The sequence below is a fragment of the Salarias fasciatus genome (assembly GCF_902148845.1).
Source record: "Salarias fasciatus chromosome 23 unlocalized genomic scaffold, fSalaFa1.1 super_scaffold_20, whole genome shotgun sequence".
Classification (NCBI taxonomy): Eukaryota; Metazoa; Chordata; class Actinopteri; order Blenniiformes; family Blenniidae; genus Salarias; species Salarias fasciatus.
In genome coordinates, this window is record NW_021941230.1 from 9,109,392 (window position 1) to 9,123,732 (window position 14,341).

General features: G+C 50.1%; 1 protein-coding gene across 1 annotated transcript in view; it reads left to right on the forward strand.

Annotated features, from left to right (window-relative positions):
* LOC115383627 (cilia- and flagella-associated protein 47) overlaps positions 1-13,924 on the forward strand; it is a 36,820-nt gene extending 22,896 nt beyond the window's left edge. Inside the window, 18 exon segments of the mRNA XM_030085759.1 lie at positions 1,588-1,761; positions 2,085-2,196; positions 2,416-2,469; positions 2,600-2,697; positions 2,997-3,019; positions 3,021-3,111; positions 3,113-3,171; positions 3,332-3,439; positions 5,351-5,462; positions 5,944-6,048; positions 6,801-6,957; positions 7,028-7,108; positions 7,496-7,622; positions 7,903-8,099; positions 8,611-8,773; positions 12,452-12,613; positions 13,043-13,214; positions 13,763-13,924. Of these exon segments, the coding sequence (XP_029941619.1) occupies positions 1,588-1,761; positions 2,085-2,196; positions 2,416-2,469; positions 2,600-2,697; positions 2,997-3,019; positions 3,021-3,111; positions 3,113-3,171; positions 3,332-3,439; positions 5,351-5,462; positions 5,944-6,048; positions 6,801-6,957; positions 7,028-7,108; positions 7,496-7,622; positions 7,903-8,099; positions 8,611-8,773; positions 12,452-12,613; positions 13,043-13,214; positions 13,763-13,924 (2,157 nt within the window).
* Positions 13,925-14,341: the final 417 nt, after the last annotated feature.

Genomic DNA, 14,341 nt, shown 5'->3' on the forward strand with positions numbered 1-14,341 from the left:
TCGAACAGCAGCGCACTGTCTGGCCTTGCGTGGGCGTTTAAAATGATATCTGGGAATTCAAGCCCGCGCCGCTGCCGGCTGCATCTTCCAAAACTTTCTCAGACGCGCAGCAGCACACACACTGCCTGTAAGACGCAGTGTGTGGATAAACTTTCCCTCGGTGCGGAGGGTTAGCTGCCCTCCCGCTGCAGCGCCTCGCTGCAGGTTCTCAGGATCTCACATTTTAGTTCAAGTGGCAGACACCTCCAACAGGTCTCGCTCTGCTTCCAAAGTTGCATCGGCGGCGAGAATAAAATGAATTTCTGACTAAAATGTCTAAAATGCTCCAGAGTTTATATCAGTATTGAACCGATGTGAAAATTCAGTGCAGTTAATTCTTAAAATTGAAGTCCTTCCAGTGACTTCAGGTCGTTTCACTTGACCTCCACTGGGATTCGAAGTAGGGCTGTCACAATATCAAATTTTCTCTTCACGATTATCGTGGGCAAAAAATATCACGATAACGATATTATCACGATATCAGCAAAAATTTAACTGATAATGGTACAAACATTTAGATTCATCTTTAATTTTATTTTTGTTTGTTTTCTCTCTTTTCCCAGATGAATTACATTCAGAATACCTGTCAAATGAGGTGTTGAAACAATATGAGAACAGTGACTGTACAAACTGCACACAAAAAGTGGAGTTACACTCAACTAATCTGATGAACTGATTAACAGAGGATCCACAGCAGAGGCATAATTTACATAGGGTTGGTGGGTTATGAAAACCCACGGCCCTGTAGGGGTGAAATCCTGTACCACCACAACACTGCCGAGAACTTTGTTTGTTTGTTTGTTTAAATCGGAGGCGGAATGAGCAGCAGCTGCTTCTCTCCACCAGAGGCGCTGCTACTGGCTCGGCCCCGAGCTGAAGGGGGCCCCGAGGGACGGCTGACATCAGTCAATTTCAATGACAGATTTAAGGCGCTACACTAGACGCTGCAACGACAACGTGTCGAAAATCCCCCACATGGGGCCCTTTCCGAGTACTCACCGGTTAGTTGCTGGAAGGGGGCCGGCGGAGAAGACGGCGGATATCAGCGACACAACTTGAAAACCCCCGGACACATTACAATGACAGGTCTGGAACCTACCTAATTGGGCCCCACTACTACCCAGCTAGCTTCAACGTGCAGTCAGTGTTGCTAAACACACTTTTTTCGGTTAGGAATGGAGCGTCTCGCTGTCGTTGTCGGCCACCGCCGACATGTTTAGTTCACTCGTGACGCTCGCTAACTGGGAGCCAAGCTAGCTAGGAGCCGTGCCGCTACCGCTGCTCTGCTGTGTTTACATGTGGGGGGGGGGCTGCAGGAGGGAGACGAAGCATGGCGGAAAAACAGGAGCGGATTTTGAAAACACACGTTTCAAGTGGCACTAGATCCTCTTTACGATATTATCATGTGCGCATTTTGAGCACGATATTGAAATTTCATTTTTATTGCCACGATTATCGTCAATAACCGGTTTACCGCGACAGCCCTAATTCGAAGCTGCATTTCTTTTGGCCGTTTGACATTTGCCCCCCCCCCCCCCCCCCCCACAGGGCCTGCTGTCCCTACATAATGACTACAACGGCACCAAGCAGGCGTTCACCCTCCGAGGAGTGGGAGAGCGCCCCCCGCCTGTGGACCACGTGCTGCTGCACTGCCCCGTCGGACGGACCACTCACGCCCAGCTGGACGTCCCCAACTACAGCCGGGACAGACTCCGTCTGAAGGTGTGAGCACAGGCACCGAACAACAGCTGCACACACACTGCGGCTCAACACGGATTAACGCACGTTTTGGCTTCGGGTACCGAAAATGAACAGTGTATTAGAGCTGATTGTTTATTTCACAGCTATTGATTTTTTGCATCAACCCTGAAAAGCAGGGAAGAGCAAACGGAGCGTTAGCGGCATCCAGGTGCTGCTCGTCTGACCGTTAATAAAAAGATGTTTTCATCTTTGCTGAAGGAAAGAAGCTTTATAAGAATCATGCACAACAAGCATGAATCACATGATGTATGTGTGCGTGTGTGTGTGTGTGTGTGTGTTCACAGGTGGTGACAGACCTCTCCATTGTTAGTGGCCCCCCTTGCTGTGAGATCGAACCTGGTCACAGTGCTCCATATACGCTGACCGTGTCGCCATGGAAACGGGGAAAACAGACAGGTCTTTCACATTGAAGGATTGTGTGTGTATATGTGTGTGAGCGTTCGCGTGCATCTTCACATCACGCGTCTAAATAACAACACCAGCTGCCTTAAGGTTAAAAACACCTCCACGCTTTTGCATTTCTGAATTTGTTCCTCCACCTCTGATACTTGTCGACCACATGCGCGCGCGCTGGCACGTGACCAAACGACGACGTTTCTCAAACTCCCCTTTCAGGCCGCGTGTCCTTTGTAGAAAGCGACGCGACGCTCGAGGTCAAAGAGAATCAAGGTAATCTGTGATTTTTGTACCCTGCAGTCTCAACGAGCCACTCAGAAAAACACTTCCCCCCCACCCCCCCCTGCACTCCGCCGTGGAGTTTGTGGACACATACTCATGGCTGTGTTTGCTTGTCATTCAGGGAAGGCACCGGTGAGCTACGAAGCACACTTCTCCCTGGAGATCATCTGCGAGCCAGCGGCGCCCATCAAGGTCGTCGACGTGCAGTGTGTTAGCATGGTGCGTGGAGCGAAGCGCGCTAAGCCAGCACGTCCCTTTGACCGATTCGAATGTTCACAGAAAGAGAGAGCGTGTGGTCAGAGTCAATCTAACTCTGCTTTTCCAAGTCAGAAGTCTGTGATGCGGTGTGTCAAATGTGCAAAACAAAACATATAATAGTCTGAAACATCCCTATACTGTTTCCATGATGAATACATAAACTATTCGCAGTGAGCCTGCAACATTGGATGAAGATAAATTGAAAAAAACAAAACAAAAAAAAAACGGATGTTGCCTTTGAATAATTTCCCCGCTCTCAGAGCTCGGTTGCCATAGAGATCCCGTCATAACCCGGGAGGAGAGCGGCTGACGCTGGACGTGCGCGTGGAGGGGGAGAGCCTGAGCGGGGCCACACAGGTTTCAGTCCCCCCCCGGAGAGGCCGTCGTCTGCAAAGCCTCCTTCTCTCCGAGGAGAGTCGGGACGTGGACGGGCAGGTGAGAGCGCTCAGCCCCACTCCATACATGACAGACTCGCTGCTCACGACTCCTTCACAGAAAACAAACAGATCTTAACATTGTAGTAATTGTTATTAAGACTTTAATTTGTCTTTAATTTTTTTTGGTGGGGGGTGGGGGGGCTTGTGCTCTCTGCCAGTGTGGTGTTCCAGTCGGAGGCGGTGGGCGAGTTCTGGTACCAGCTGCAGCTCTGCTCCCTCCCTCCTCCCGTCAGCGCCGAGCCTCAGACCTGCTGTCAGCTGGGAAAGTAGGCACACACACACACACACACACACACACACAGCCGCACTCCTGCCTCTGCAGGATTACTGGCAAGGAAGGGATGAGATTACATCAGTGCTCTTTGATGTGTGTAGCGGATGATTATGAAATTATGAAGTACAGTGGACCCAGAAGAAAATATTTAATCCGTCTCTCTCTGAGCATGTTAACAAGCCCCTGCAGGTCCGTTGAAACATTAAAGAGGACGTCTCTCCTCTAGAAAATCAGAATAAGAGTATTTAATGTAGTTTTCGCGAACCTGAAGTGATGTAAATAAACAGATCGATTTCGCACTAAATTCTGGATCAGCCCGCAACTGATCGAGACGCCGCCGGCCCTCTCGTGCAATTAAGCAAATTTGAATCGAGGGGCAACAGGCAGCTGCTCTTAATGAAAACGTAAAACAAACGAGCCAGACACCTGAAATGCGCCGCTGCCACAGGGTTTCTCTCCTGGCTAACTGTGGGGAAAAAAAGGCCTTGGGCTCCTCAGCCTTCAGCACCCTGGCGGTGTGGCTTCGATGCTACCGATAGCAGGCTGCGTTGGTTTTCTTCCCTGTTGTGGCTTTACCTCCCTGATTGATGCTGCGCTCGGCCTGTCCTCCACACACGGTCTGATCTTCCTAGAACGTCAGCGGCTTTGGGTTTTTCTCAACGCGTCGATGGGAGCAACTTTCCCGGTTTCGGATTCGGTCTCATCAGCAGCCACGGTCAGCTCTGAACCTGACGAGGGAAGAATGGCTGTTGTGTTTCTGAGCGTCACAACAACGCCAAGTGGATGAAAATAGCAGAAAGGGAAAATAACAAAGCAGGCAGCACGGGGTGGCAGCACCTTTGTCCTCACCTCCCCGAAGTGCCTTAATCTATTTTGAGGCACGGGGTCTTGTGCATTTGTCAACGCGTTCACCCGCGCGTGACACTTTTCCTCAATGAGCTCCCAAAAGACGACGACGGGACGGTTTTTCCTCGTTCTGCAAATCCCTGTTTGTTGGAGCAGTGGGAATGTGTGGCGTGACAGAAGCAGCGCGACAGAGAGAAAGATGCACCTGAGCAGCGCAGATCAGGAAGTCATCAGTCAGTGGGATCGAACAGTCCCTCCATATCACAGCCACACACAGCGAGGAGACAGGAAAAGTAAGAAAAGAGACCAAGAGGCGATAACCTTGGAACACAAATGAGGCTTTTTTTTTTTTTCCCATCCTCCCACTTGAGAAAAGTTGTCTCTTTCTGCACTTTAAATTCAACCTTCGAATCCTTACCAACTTTTAAAGGTCCTCCTTCTTGAAATCTTAAGAATTTTATGTTTTTTTTTTAAGCCATGAGAGCAGGAGAAACTCTGGAGAGCAAAACTAATTGGTATTGACAGAGGAGGAACGCCCTGGCATGTAAAAGCCTGCTTTGAAAACGAATTAACCCCAGAGGGATGCAGAAGAGCAGGTAAGATGAATAAAAAAGACGCCCTCCTTGGTAGAACATGCAGCCTGGAATCTTGAAAGGAGCAGACGAAGACGGGTGTTTATCCACCATCTGATACAAGCTGAAACATTGTTTTATCCCTGTAAAAAAAAAAAAAAAAAAAAAAGAGCAGCAGGTACATTTTTCAGCAGAGCAATAATTATGTTGGCATTGGAAAAAACAAAAAAAAAAAAGAAAGAAACTTCTCCAGAAACATGTGATTCACGGAGTTTTATCCCAGATTAACAAGCTCAGAGACGCCACCAGACTAATGAGTGACGAACAGAGCTGCATGTTATTTGCACTCGCTGTAATTAGCTGAGGAAATTGTAAACATATTATCTGGGTCAGGTGGAGCTTCCCTTACTCTTTCCATGGCTGTGTCATTTAAATGTGTATTCTGTGTGTATGTGTGTGTGTGTGTGTGTGTGTGTGTGTGTCAGGTGGACCAGACTGACCATTCCCCTGGTCAACCCCACAGCAGAGACCCTGCAGCTGACCGTCGTCAACAGCAACCCCAGGAACTTCACACTGGAGATGGACTCAGGAAGCCCTGTCAGTACACACACACTCCCACCTTTGTGCCACTGTCTCTTGTTTTTTTTCCTTGTTTTTTTAATCATCCATTGTTCACAATAAATGTTGAATCAATTTCAACCCCACATTTGAAGCCACTTTGTTCCCTCCCCCTCGGGAAGCGGACGCCGTTTGTTCTTCGTCGGATATTTGATTGGCTTTAGATTTCATCACATAAAAGGCCCATAACACAGGAGGTTGTCTTCTTTACACGCGCCCAAGAACAGAGTGTGTGTCGGCGGCATTAAAGGGAAAGGACTGAGTGTATAACTGGATGAAAGCTGAGAGTTATACTGCAGCCTGATTTAAAGTGTTTCTACCGGTGTGGTAATCCATTCTTACTGTCCCCTTGAAAGCTCTTTGTGTGTGTGTGTGTGTGTGTGTGTGTGTGTGTGTGTGTGTGCGTTCTCGTATTTCTATCCTTGTTGGGGCCAAATGTGTGTGTGTGTGTGTGTTCCAGCTTACCGTGGAGCCCCAGTCCTCCTCCCAGCTCGGTGTTCGCTTCAGCCCCTCAGCCATCGGAGAGGGAAACCACAAAGCAAAGATCACGTTCACCTGCCCTCAGGTGTGCACACAAACACACAAACACACACACACACACACACACAGACTGAGAAAGTGGATCACATCAATCACAATCCCCCGCCACGTCACACACACTCACACAGGGATACGTCACATCTTTTCCCCCTTAAATTGGTGTAAGCCGGCGCTCTCATTTAATTTAGTGTCTCATCACTCTCACTTGTCCACATAAAACCCGGAGCGGTGGGATCGGCCCGTAAAGCTTCACATCGGCCCCGGCGCCGCGTAATACAGAGAGAACCCCACCCTGCTTCCCTCTGACCTTCACTTTACTGTACAGCATGATGGATGTCCAGATTTGAAAGTAAGATCAGGGTTTGGGTTCATCGTTGGGGTGCGGAGAGTCGGGAGATTCACATCCTGATCTATGAACAGGAGTCCAGCTGATTCTGCATCACGTCAACACCAGAACGAGAAAACTCTGTTTACCTGTTGAAATTCATCATGTTGACTTAAACGCTCAAGTTTTTCCCTCCTTAGTCGAATGAATGAATGAATGAATGAATGAATGAATGAATGGTCACCTTCGATCAAATTATAACAAGATTTTCTAACCGGTCCTGATCAATCCAGCAGAGCGCTGCAGTGTTCTTCATGGCTTCATTTTTCGACCCGGCCTTCTCTATGTTTTCCCCGCCTCTGTGTTTTTCCCTCAAAGCTTTCTTGTTTTCACTTCATCACTCTCCCTCGGGCGACCTCTCTCCGCGTTCATCTGTCTCTGTCGCCGTCCAGCTGCAGGAACGGAGCGTGCTCCTGAGCGGCCGCGGCCTGGCGCCGCAGAGCGCGGAGCCCCTGAGCATCTCGTCGGCCGTGGGCTCCACCGCCTCGGTCGCCATCCCCTTCACGAACCCCACAGAGCTCCCGGCCGCGCTCAGCTTCACGCTCACAGGTCCGCGCTCGGCCGCCCGTCTCTTCTCCCTTCGCGCGCTAACGCCGCGTGTGTTTTCTTCACGTTACAGCTGAGGACCCAAGTGGAGCCCCGAACAAGCGCCCGGTCCGAGGAGAGGACGTCTTCTCTGTACCTCTGAGCCACACTGAAGGTGATTCAGCGGCGCGTTTTCAGTGCATCCAGTTACGCTTTGAAGCAAATCACAGTCAATAATCTGGAAGCCCCACCAAGTAGCCGGGATCTGTTCTCATGCTGCACACGCTACGTCTGGAGTGGATTTGGCACGGTGCGCGAAACGCGCCAACTATAAAGTTTATGAAACGTGCTTTGATGCCACGAAAGCCTGCAGACTCCCGAGTAAGTAACTTTAAATTAGCAGCGAAAACTGCGAGGCGTTTTTAGCAGGTGTTCAAAAGCAGCCTCGGTGAATCAGAAGTGAGGTAAAAACCCTGCAAAGACCAAGCCGGACCTCGTCTGTTTGCCTTCAGTGTGAATCGGTCCACACGTGGCGTCCTGAGTCTGCTGTTTCCCGCTGCAGGTGTGCTGATCGGCGACGGCGGCACGGTGGATGTGCCGGTCGTGTTCGCCCCCAAATCCGTGGAGCCGCAGCAGGCCTGGCTCTGCGTCGCCATGAAGCCAATCAGACGCCTGGACTCCGGCGCGAGGTGTGTGTGTTTTCCCGAGCCTCCCTTGTTATCGAGCCTTATCGGTCGTATCATTAGTAAGAGATGGGTTGAATCCAGGACACACACACACACACACACACACACACACACACACTTATACCTGGAGGGGAACTCTGACTGTGCAAGTTGAGATTCACAAATCGACAGTAAAAAAAAACAAAAAACAAGTTAACTCTAAAGAAAAGGCCACTTTGTGGCACCGTTTAAAGTCAGCAGTGTTCATTCTGGATTCTTGAGCGCTCCGTGTGCAACACTTCAGGTCAGAGCCGGAGCCGTCCACCATCTGCTGGACTTACCCCCTCCGCGGGATTCCCGTGGAGGCGGCGGCGGCGGCGGCTGCCGAGGACTGCGAACTTGGCGAGCTCCGGTGCGAAGCGGGCCGCCAGCTGGTGAAGGAGGTGGACGTACGGCTCACTGGACACGTACCAGGGAACGAAGAGCGGAAAGGGCAGGGAGGTGATTGTTTCCTTTCACACTTCCGCGATGCCCGAACGGTGTCACACTAACGGGAGATTTTGAAGGATTTGAGTCAGGATCAGCTTCTCACCCTCAGGGACACAAGTGTGTAACAGCGAAAACAGTTTTCTACTCACTATTATCCTGATCAATACAATGTGCGTTCACATGTCTAGTCAGATAATACAGCGTAGTACCGCGGTGTGTTAATCCTTCACACACCTCCAGAGAGGAATGCAACAAAGAAAGAAGGAAAAAAAGCATGAAACGCTGTTTTCTCCTTTCAAACTGAATTATGTGACATTTACAGAAAAATGTTGAAAGAGAGAAAAAAAAACTTCAAATATGCACGCTGACAATTCAGAGCTTGGTATGTCGGAGGTCAGGGAGACGGCGCCTTCATTTCAGTTTATTTCACTGGGCAGAGCGTGAGGGAGACGTCCGCAGTGAGAACAGCTATTATCAGTCCTGATCCTTCAGCTCTTCCATCGTGTGTTGATCTGAATGACAGTTGACCGGGCGGCGGCGATGGGAGACTTCCGGTGCGAGGTGCTGCCGGACGGCGAGGCGGGGGACTGCCTCGCCGCCTCGGTCGGAGCAGCAAGGAGGGACCCTGAGAACGGCGTCGTCACGCTCGGCCTCAAGATAGTCTTCGCTCCTCTCAGAGCAAGCAGGTTACTCCTCTACACACACATTCACTAAACACATAGAGCTATATTTAGGCAGTAGGAGGAAGAATCTTGTCTTTTTGGTGGAAATATTCCATTTTAAGTTCACACACGCACATCTCACGCAAGCACAATACAGTGAGGGAGAAGCTTTGTGCACACACACACACTACAGAGGAGCCAAACCCCAGACACATTAAACACCAAAGCACACAAACAAACGAGCGCTCGCCTGCACATCCCGAGACTTAGAGACCGACTCTCATTATGAGAGAAAGCGAGACGAACCCACACACACACACACACACACACACACACACACACACACACACACACACACACACACACACACACACACACACACACACACACACAGCCGGCGTCAGACTCTCAGAGAGGAACACACACGCCTCTGAAGTTAAAAAGCCTCACCAAACTGCACACACTCAGAGAAACAAATATGCACACCTCCTCTGCGTGGGGGGATGGGGGTGGGGGGGGGGCAAGGAGGCTAATAATAAGACAAACAAAACAGCTACACACAGCACCGGCTGGCTCCTGCACACACGCACACACACACACACGGATGAAACACGGTCGCACATCAGGAAGGAAGGCGTGTGAACAGCAGTCTGCGTAAAGTACAGATAACACAAACACACGAGTAAACACTGCATTCATTTATCTACTGTCCTCCTCACTTTTCCTCCCGTCTTCACCCCCCCCCCCCCCCCCCCCCCCCCCACCCCCCTCCCCCCTCTGAAGTGGGTGTGGCTTCTGCATTCATCTGTTACTGTCTGCATGTGCTGAGTCTGGATGTTTCCGGCTCGGAGGCCGCCGCGCTCCAGTGGAGGCAGAAGAAGGAGTTCAGCTCATTAGCTCTGCCCGTGTTTCCCCACCGGCCTCTGCATGTTCGGTCACATCCCCGAAGGCCGCGCATTAGCGTGGGTGGGACCCGAAAACGGGATTTTATGGATTCCGTGATCAAGATGCATGTGATTACGACGCTTCCCTGGAATAAGGTTGGATACCGTGTTGAGAACGGACGCAAGAAGAACCCAAAACAAACTGCACGGCCTGTACGATACCCATCAAATACAATTGTTCTCTGCCGTCAGCAGAGTTCAGCTGCAGCACTGGTCAGTATTCGGGGGGAGGGTTTCCCCCCGCTACCACCGCCGCAGGGTAGAGATCCCAAAAAGGTGAACCAGCAGCGGGGGTCCGGTGCTGAAGTGTCAACTCCGCTCAGAAAAAAAGGGCCAACTGGCACCTCGGAGACTCTCAGGACGCTATGCAAGCCATCCTCAAAGAATTTCAAACTGTATTTTCCCACACACGCTATAGAATAATAGCATGTATTCAGAGTTTATGTTCATTATGAGAAGGAGAGGACAGAAACATGCCCCTGTGTTCACATTTCAGCAGGAAATGAGGTCTGTGTCGACTTGGATCTCTTGGCACTTTGATTCACCTCTTCAAGTTGCTGGGAAAAAAAAAAAAGCAAAACAGATTTTTGTCGTGTCAGATCAGACAATCGAAAGCTTTTATGTTTTGGTGCGGGCGAGAAGGAAATCGTCTCTGCTCCCTGATAGTTCTGGGTTGCTTTTGAAGTGCCTGACTGAAATGATGAATATCCGTCGGAGCTTCAAATGAGCCTCGGCCCAACGTCTCGCCGTCATGTAGCGCGGAGAGGCCTTTGTAATCGTCCAGCAGCTCCGCGTTATGAATGACACTGATGAGAGCTTTGATTGGATTTCTCTTATTGACGCAGTAAACGGCAACGGCTTTTTTTTTTTTTTTTCTTTTCAAATTCTACTTCTAATAATTGCAAAACTGCCGAAATGCAGTCCACAGCGTGTTGAGTTGTCAGCCAAACAACGTAAACGCACAAAATAATTGCGTTCCCACAGCGTTGCTGATTAATAGAACAGCGCGTCACGTCTTCCTCTTCCTTCACTTTCTCTCTTTCCACCTACAGCAGGAGTAAAAAGGTCCCTCGCGACTCGGTAAAAATCCATTATTAAACTATTCCCGGGATCAATATTTGAACAAGTTGGTAGTCTCTGCTCGGACGGTGGACCCTTCGCAGCGTGCAGATCTTTTGACGTTCATTTCTTGTGCAGCAGCCTCTTTGAATGAAGGTCTTCTCTTGTGCGCCACCAGCAGCTCGTCTCGTTTTTGTTTTTTGTTTTTTTTTTTTTGTTTTTTCCCCCCTGCACGCTGCAGCCCACGCTGGCGCCGTTCCACAGCGAGCTCAGTGCTGCCCTGTGGACTCTGCAGGGGAAACAAACAGAAGTTCTCTGTTTACATTCGGCGGAGACTCGCCGGAACACGCTGTGCACATCCTCACTCATTAAACATTTGCAAAACTGATTTATTTTTTTTTTTTTTTTTAAAGACTTTATACACTCCTGCGACGTGAATATTCATGTTCAGTTGTTTTTTTGGTGCATTGCAGGTTTCCCTTTCACCCGTGCGACACCGGACCGGCGCGGAAGCACGAACGTTACGTATTTGTCTGAAAACCGGACTCAACTTCATTTACTTCCAGCTCGCGTCTAATGAAAACAACTCCGTTCAATCACAGGCGAGCTTTTTCTCCACTGTACGTCGGCGGCGACATCCCGCTGTGCGAGGAGCGCATTCATTCATCAGCTCCCGTCTCCATCCGGAGAGTCCATTAATGAGGCGTTCCCCCGGTCGAATCAATACCTCGGAGAGCTAATGACTCCTCCAGGAGGAAATGACGGGGGGGGGGGGGGGGGGGGGGGCGCCGCTAATAGGCCCTTCCATTATCCACATGTTATTTCTCCCACCGTGAGCGGTTAGACGCGGAGGTCGAGGATCATCAGCGCAAAGCAAGAATATTAAAGACCGCTTTAGTGAATTATGTCTGCCGGGATGAATAGGAATACCGAAGTTAGGCTTTTCAAGACGGATTAGAGTGGAGGACCGATGTGAGGGAAACAGACGCGCGGAATGCAGACTGTAAATCGAAAGGCGTTCGTCCGTGAACCACAGGGAGCCGACTGCACACGTCGTCCCTCCCCGTTGAAACCCACAAGAAACTCGCTTGTTAGTTTCTTTATTGCAAAAAAATCAGCTGGCGCGCCGTTTCATCAGTAAACACTTCCCCTGTCTGCGGCGCCGTCGCGGCGCAGCGGCTCTCCTTTGTCGATCCAGACTGGAACAAACGGAAGGATCACTGCGTGAAATCTTATCTGCCAGATGTTAATAATCCCAAAAAGATGGATGTTAATCACTTTTCTATCTCCAGAATTTATCTTCCAGATCCTTAGAAGATTCATTGTAATGACTTTTTGATGATTTTTTTGACTTTCCCTCAGGCGCCGCATTTCATTTCTCTGGCGTTCAAGTGAAATATTACGGCCCCGTTGCAGCGAGGACACATCCCGCTGAGAGTCGTGATTCTCCAAAGTTTTTTGCAGTCGGAGAAGAACGATCGATCCATTTATCTATTGATCCACCTATTCATGGATACCTCTTATCAATAAACATGCTTACAGTGTGAGAATGCATGTCAGGTTTTTTCATATCACCTCATTTTCCTTGTTATGTTTTTATTTTCGAATTTAAATTCAACAAATTGACACTTACACTGTACGGATTTAAATATTATTGTCGATCACATGATGCGCTGTATTGTTTGTCTTGTTCGTCCAGGAGCTCGGCGCTGCTCGCAGTTCAATCGGCCTCCGGCAAGATCTGGAAATTCCCCATTTCCCTCGTGGCAACACAGCCTCAGGTGGACGACGTCATCTTCATAGAAACCACCAAGTTAGGCCAGACCTCAGCGGTGGGCTTCCGCCTGACCAGCACCACCGGGTGAGCGTCGTTGGTTTTTATTCACTCCAGGTGTTCAAAAAATTGACCCCGGAAGTGACTGGAACCCGGATCGTCCTCCTGCAGCGATTTTAGAAAAGGAGCTCAGCGTAAAATTCACCTGGAATCTCAATTCTCACCTCGTGCTCCCTGGATTATTTACTGTTTTCTCAACGAGCCGTTGAGACAACCGCGAACTAAAGCCGCGCTTTGAACGAGGTCTAAAGACCGGCCGTAAAAGTTTTAAGACCGATCTTAAAATTTGATGCTGCGTTAGTGTCCAGAGAGCAGCCCGACCGCCCAAACTTCACAGTCAGCTCCTCCACTCTCCCAAAATGCCTCTTTAAGAGTGCGCTCTTGTCCTTTGTCGTAGAATCGCTGACAGTCGTTTCCTTGTCTGCGTGTGTGGTGAATCTGTGGCGCTGCTTCCAGGAGGAGCGAGGCATTCACGGCGACTCTGCTCCCGGGCGGCAGCGGGGAGTTCACGGTGACCCCGCCCTCCGGGACGCTGCCTCCCGCCGGCTCGACCGGCGCGCTGCTCACCGTGTCCTTCACGCCCGCCGCCGCCTCCCGCAACAGGCACCGGGCCGTGCTCTCCGTCCAGGTACCGTCGCCGTGGTTACAACCATCCCAGAATATCAAGTTAAAATTTCCATCAGCAGACTGTGTTCATATCCCGATATTCACATTCTGGTCATCGAAGAAACCTCGAATATAAAATAGTTTTTGGAAAAAAAGCAATATCATGACTGATACTGCTCTGTGTAATAATTGAGCACACACACACACACACACACACACACACACACACACACACACACACACACACAGACACAACAACAACTCTAATTACCACCAAAGTAATGAGTCATTATCAGTTTGTGCTTCTCGGCGTCAGGCTCACTCTTAATCAGGAACTGTTCATGGAGAAAGTTGTCTTCACTGCGCTTCACACGTGATTGATGACCGATCATTCGCTGATGAGGCGTTTATACCGTCTGATCGGCGCGATCTCTCTCTCTCTCTCAGCTCGCTCCCCAGTCTCTCCTCAGCAATCGCTCGCACTCATTCCCATCGTGCTGTCAGAACATGAATCTGCTCAAACGGCATATCGGTCCGTCGAGCCTAAACACCCGATTCGTCCTGTCGCAGGCGGCGGACACGCGATGGACGTACGAAGTGACGGCGACGAGCCGCCAGGACTCGCCGCCGCCGCTGCCACCGCGCGACTCATCCACCGAGGGCGGCGCCGGAGGCCCATCCGAAGACCAGCAGAAGAACTCGGTGCTCCGCGACCTGCAGCTCCCTGGCTAACGCCTCCCCCTCTCAGAGTCTTCAGATAAACCTGAAAAGAAACACACTCACACACTGCAGATCGCGTCCTCCTTTCACCTGTTTTTCTGTTGTTTTTTTTTTGCACGAGAACATGAAAACTCCCCAGCAAGAAACGAGCTCTACCCACAGCCACACCGTCGTGTTTTCATTTTAAATATTAATCTCAGTGTCACCTTCAGTCTGATATATTTTTCAACACAAGGTGTCGGTCGGGAGAGAACAGCGCCGCGCTGACGGCGACGGGTTTCACAGTTCTCCGCCGCGTCGCCTGAAAACGCTTCACTTTAGTCCCATTAGTGTTTCTCATCAGCAGTTCTAATGAGTAATTTCTCTGCCAATACAGAGGTGTTCCAGTCTGCCTCGGGGCGCGCGAGCCTTATTCCTTTTCTCACATAA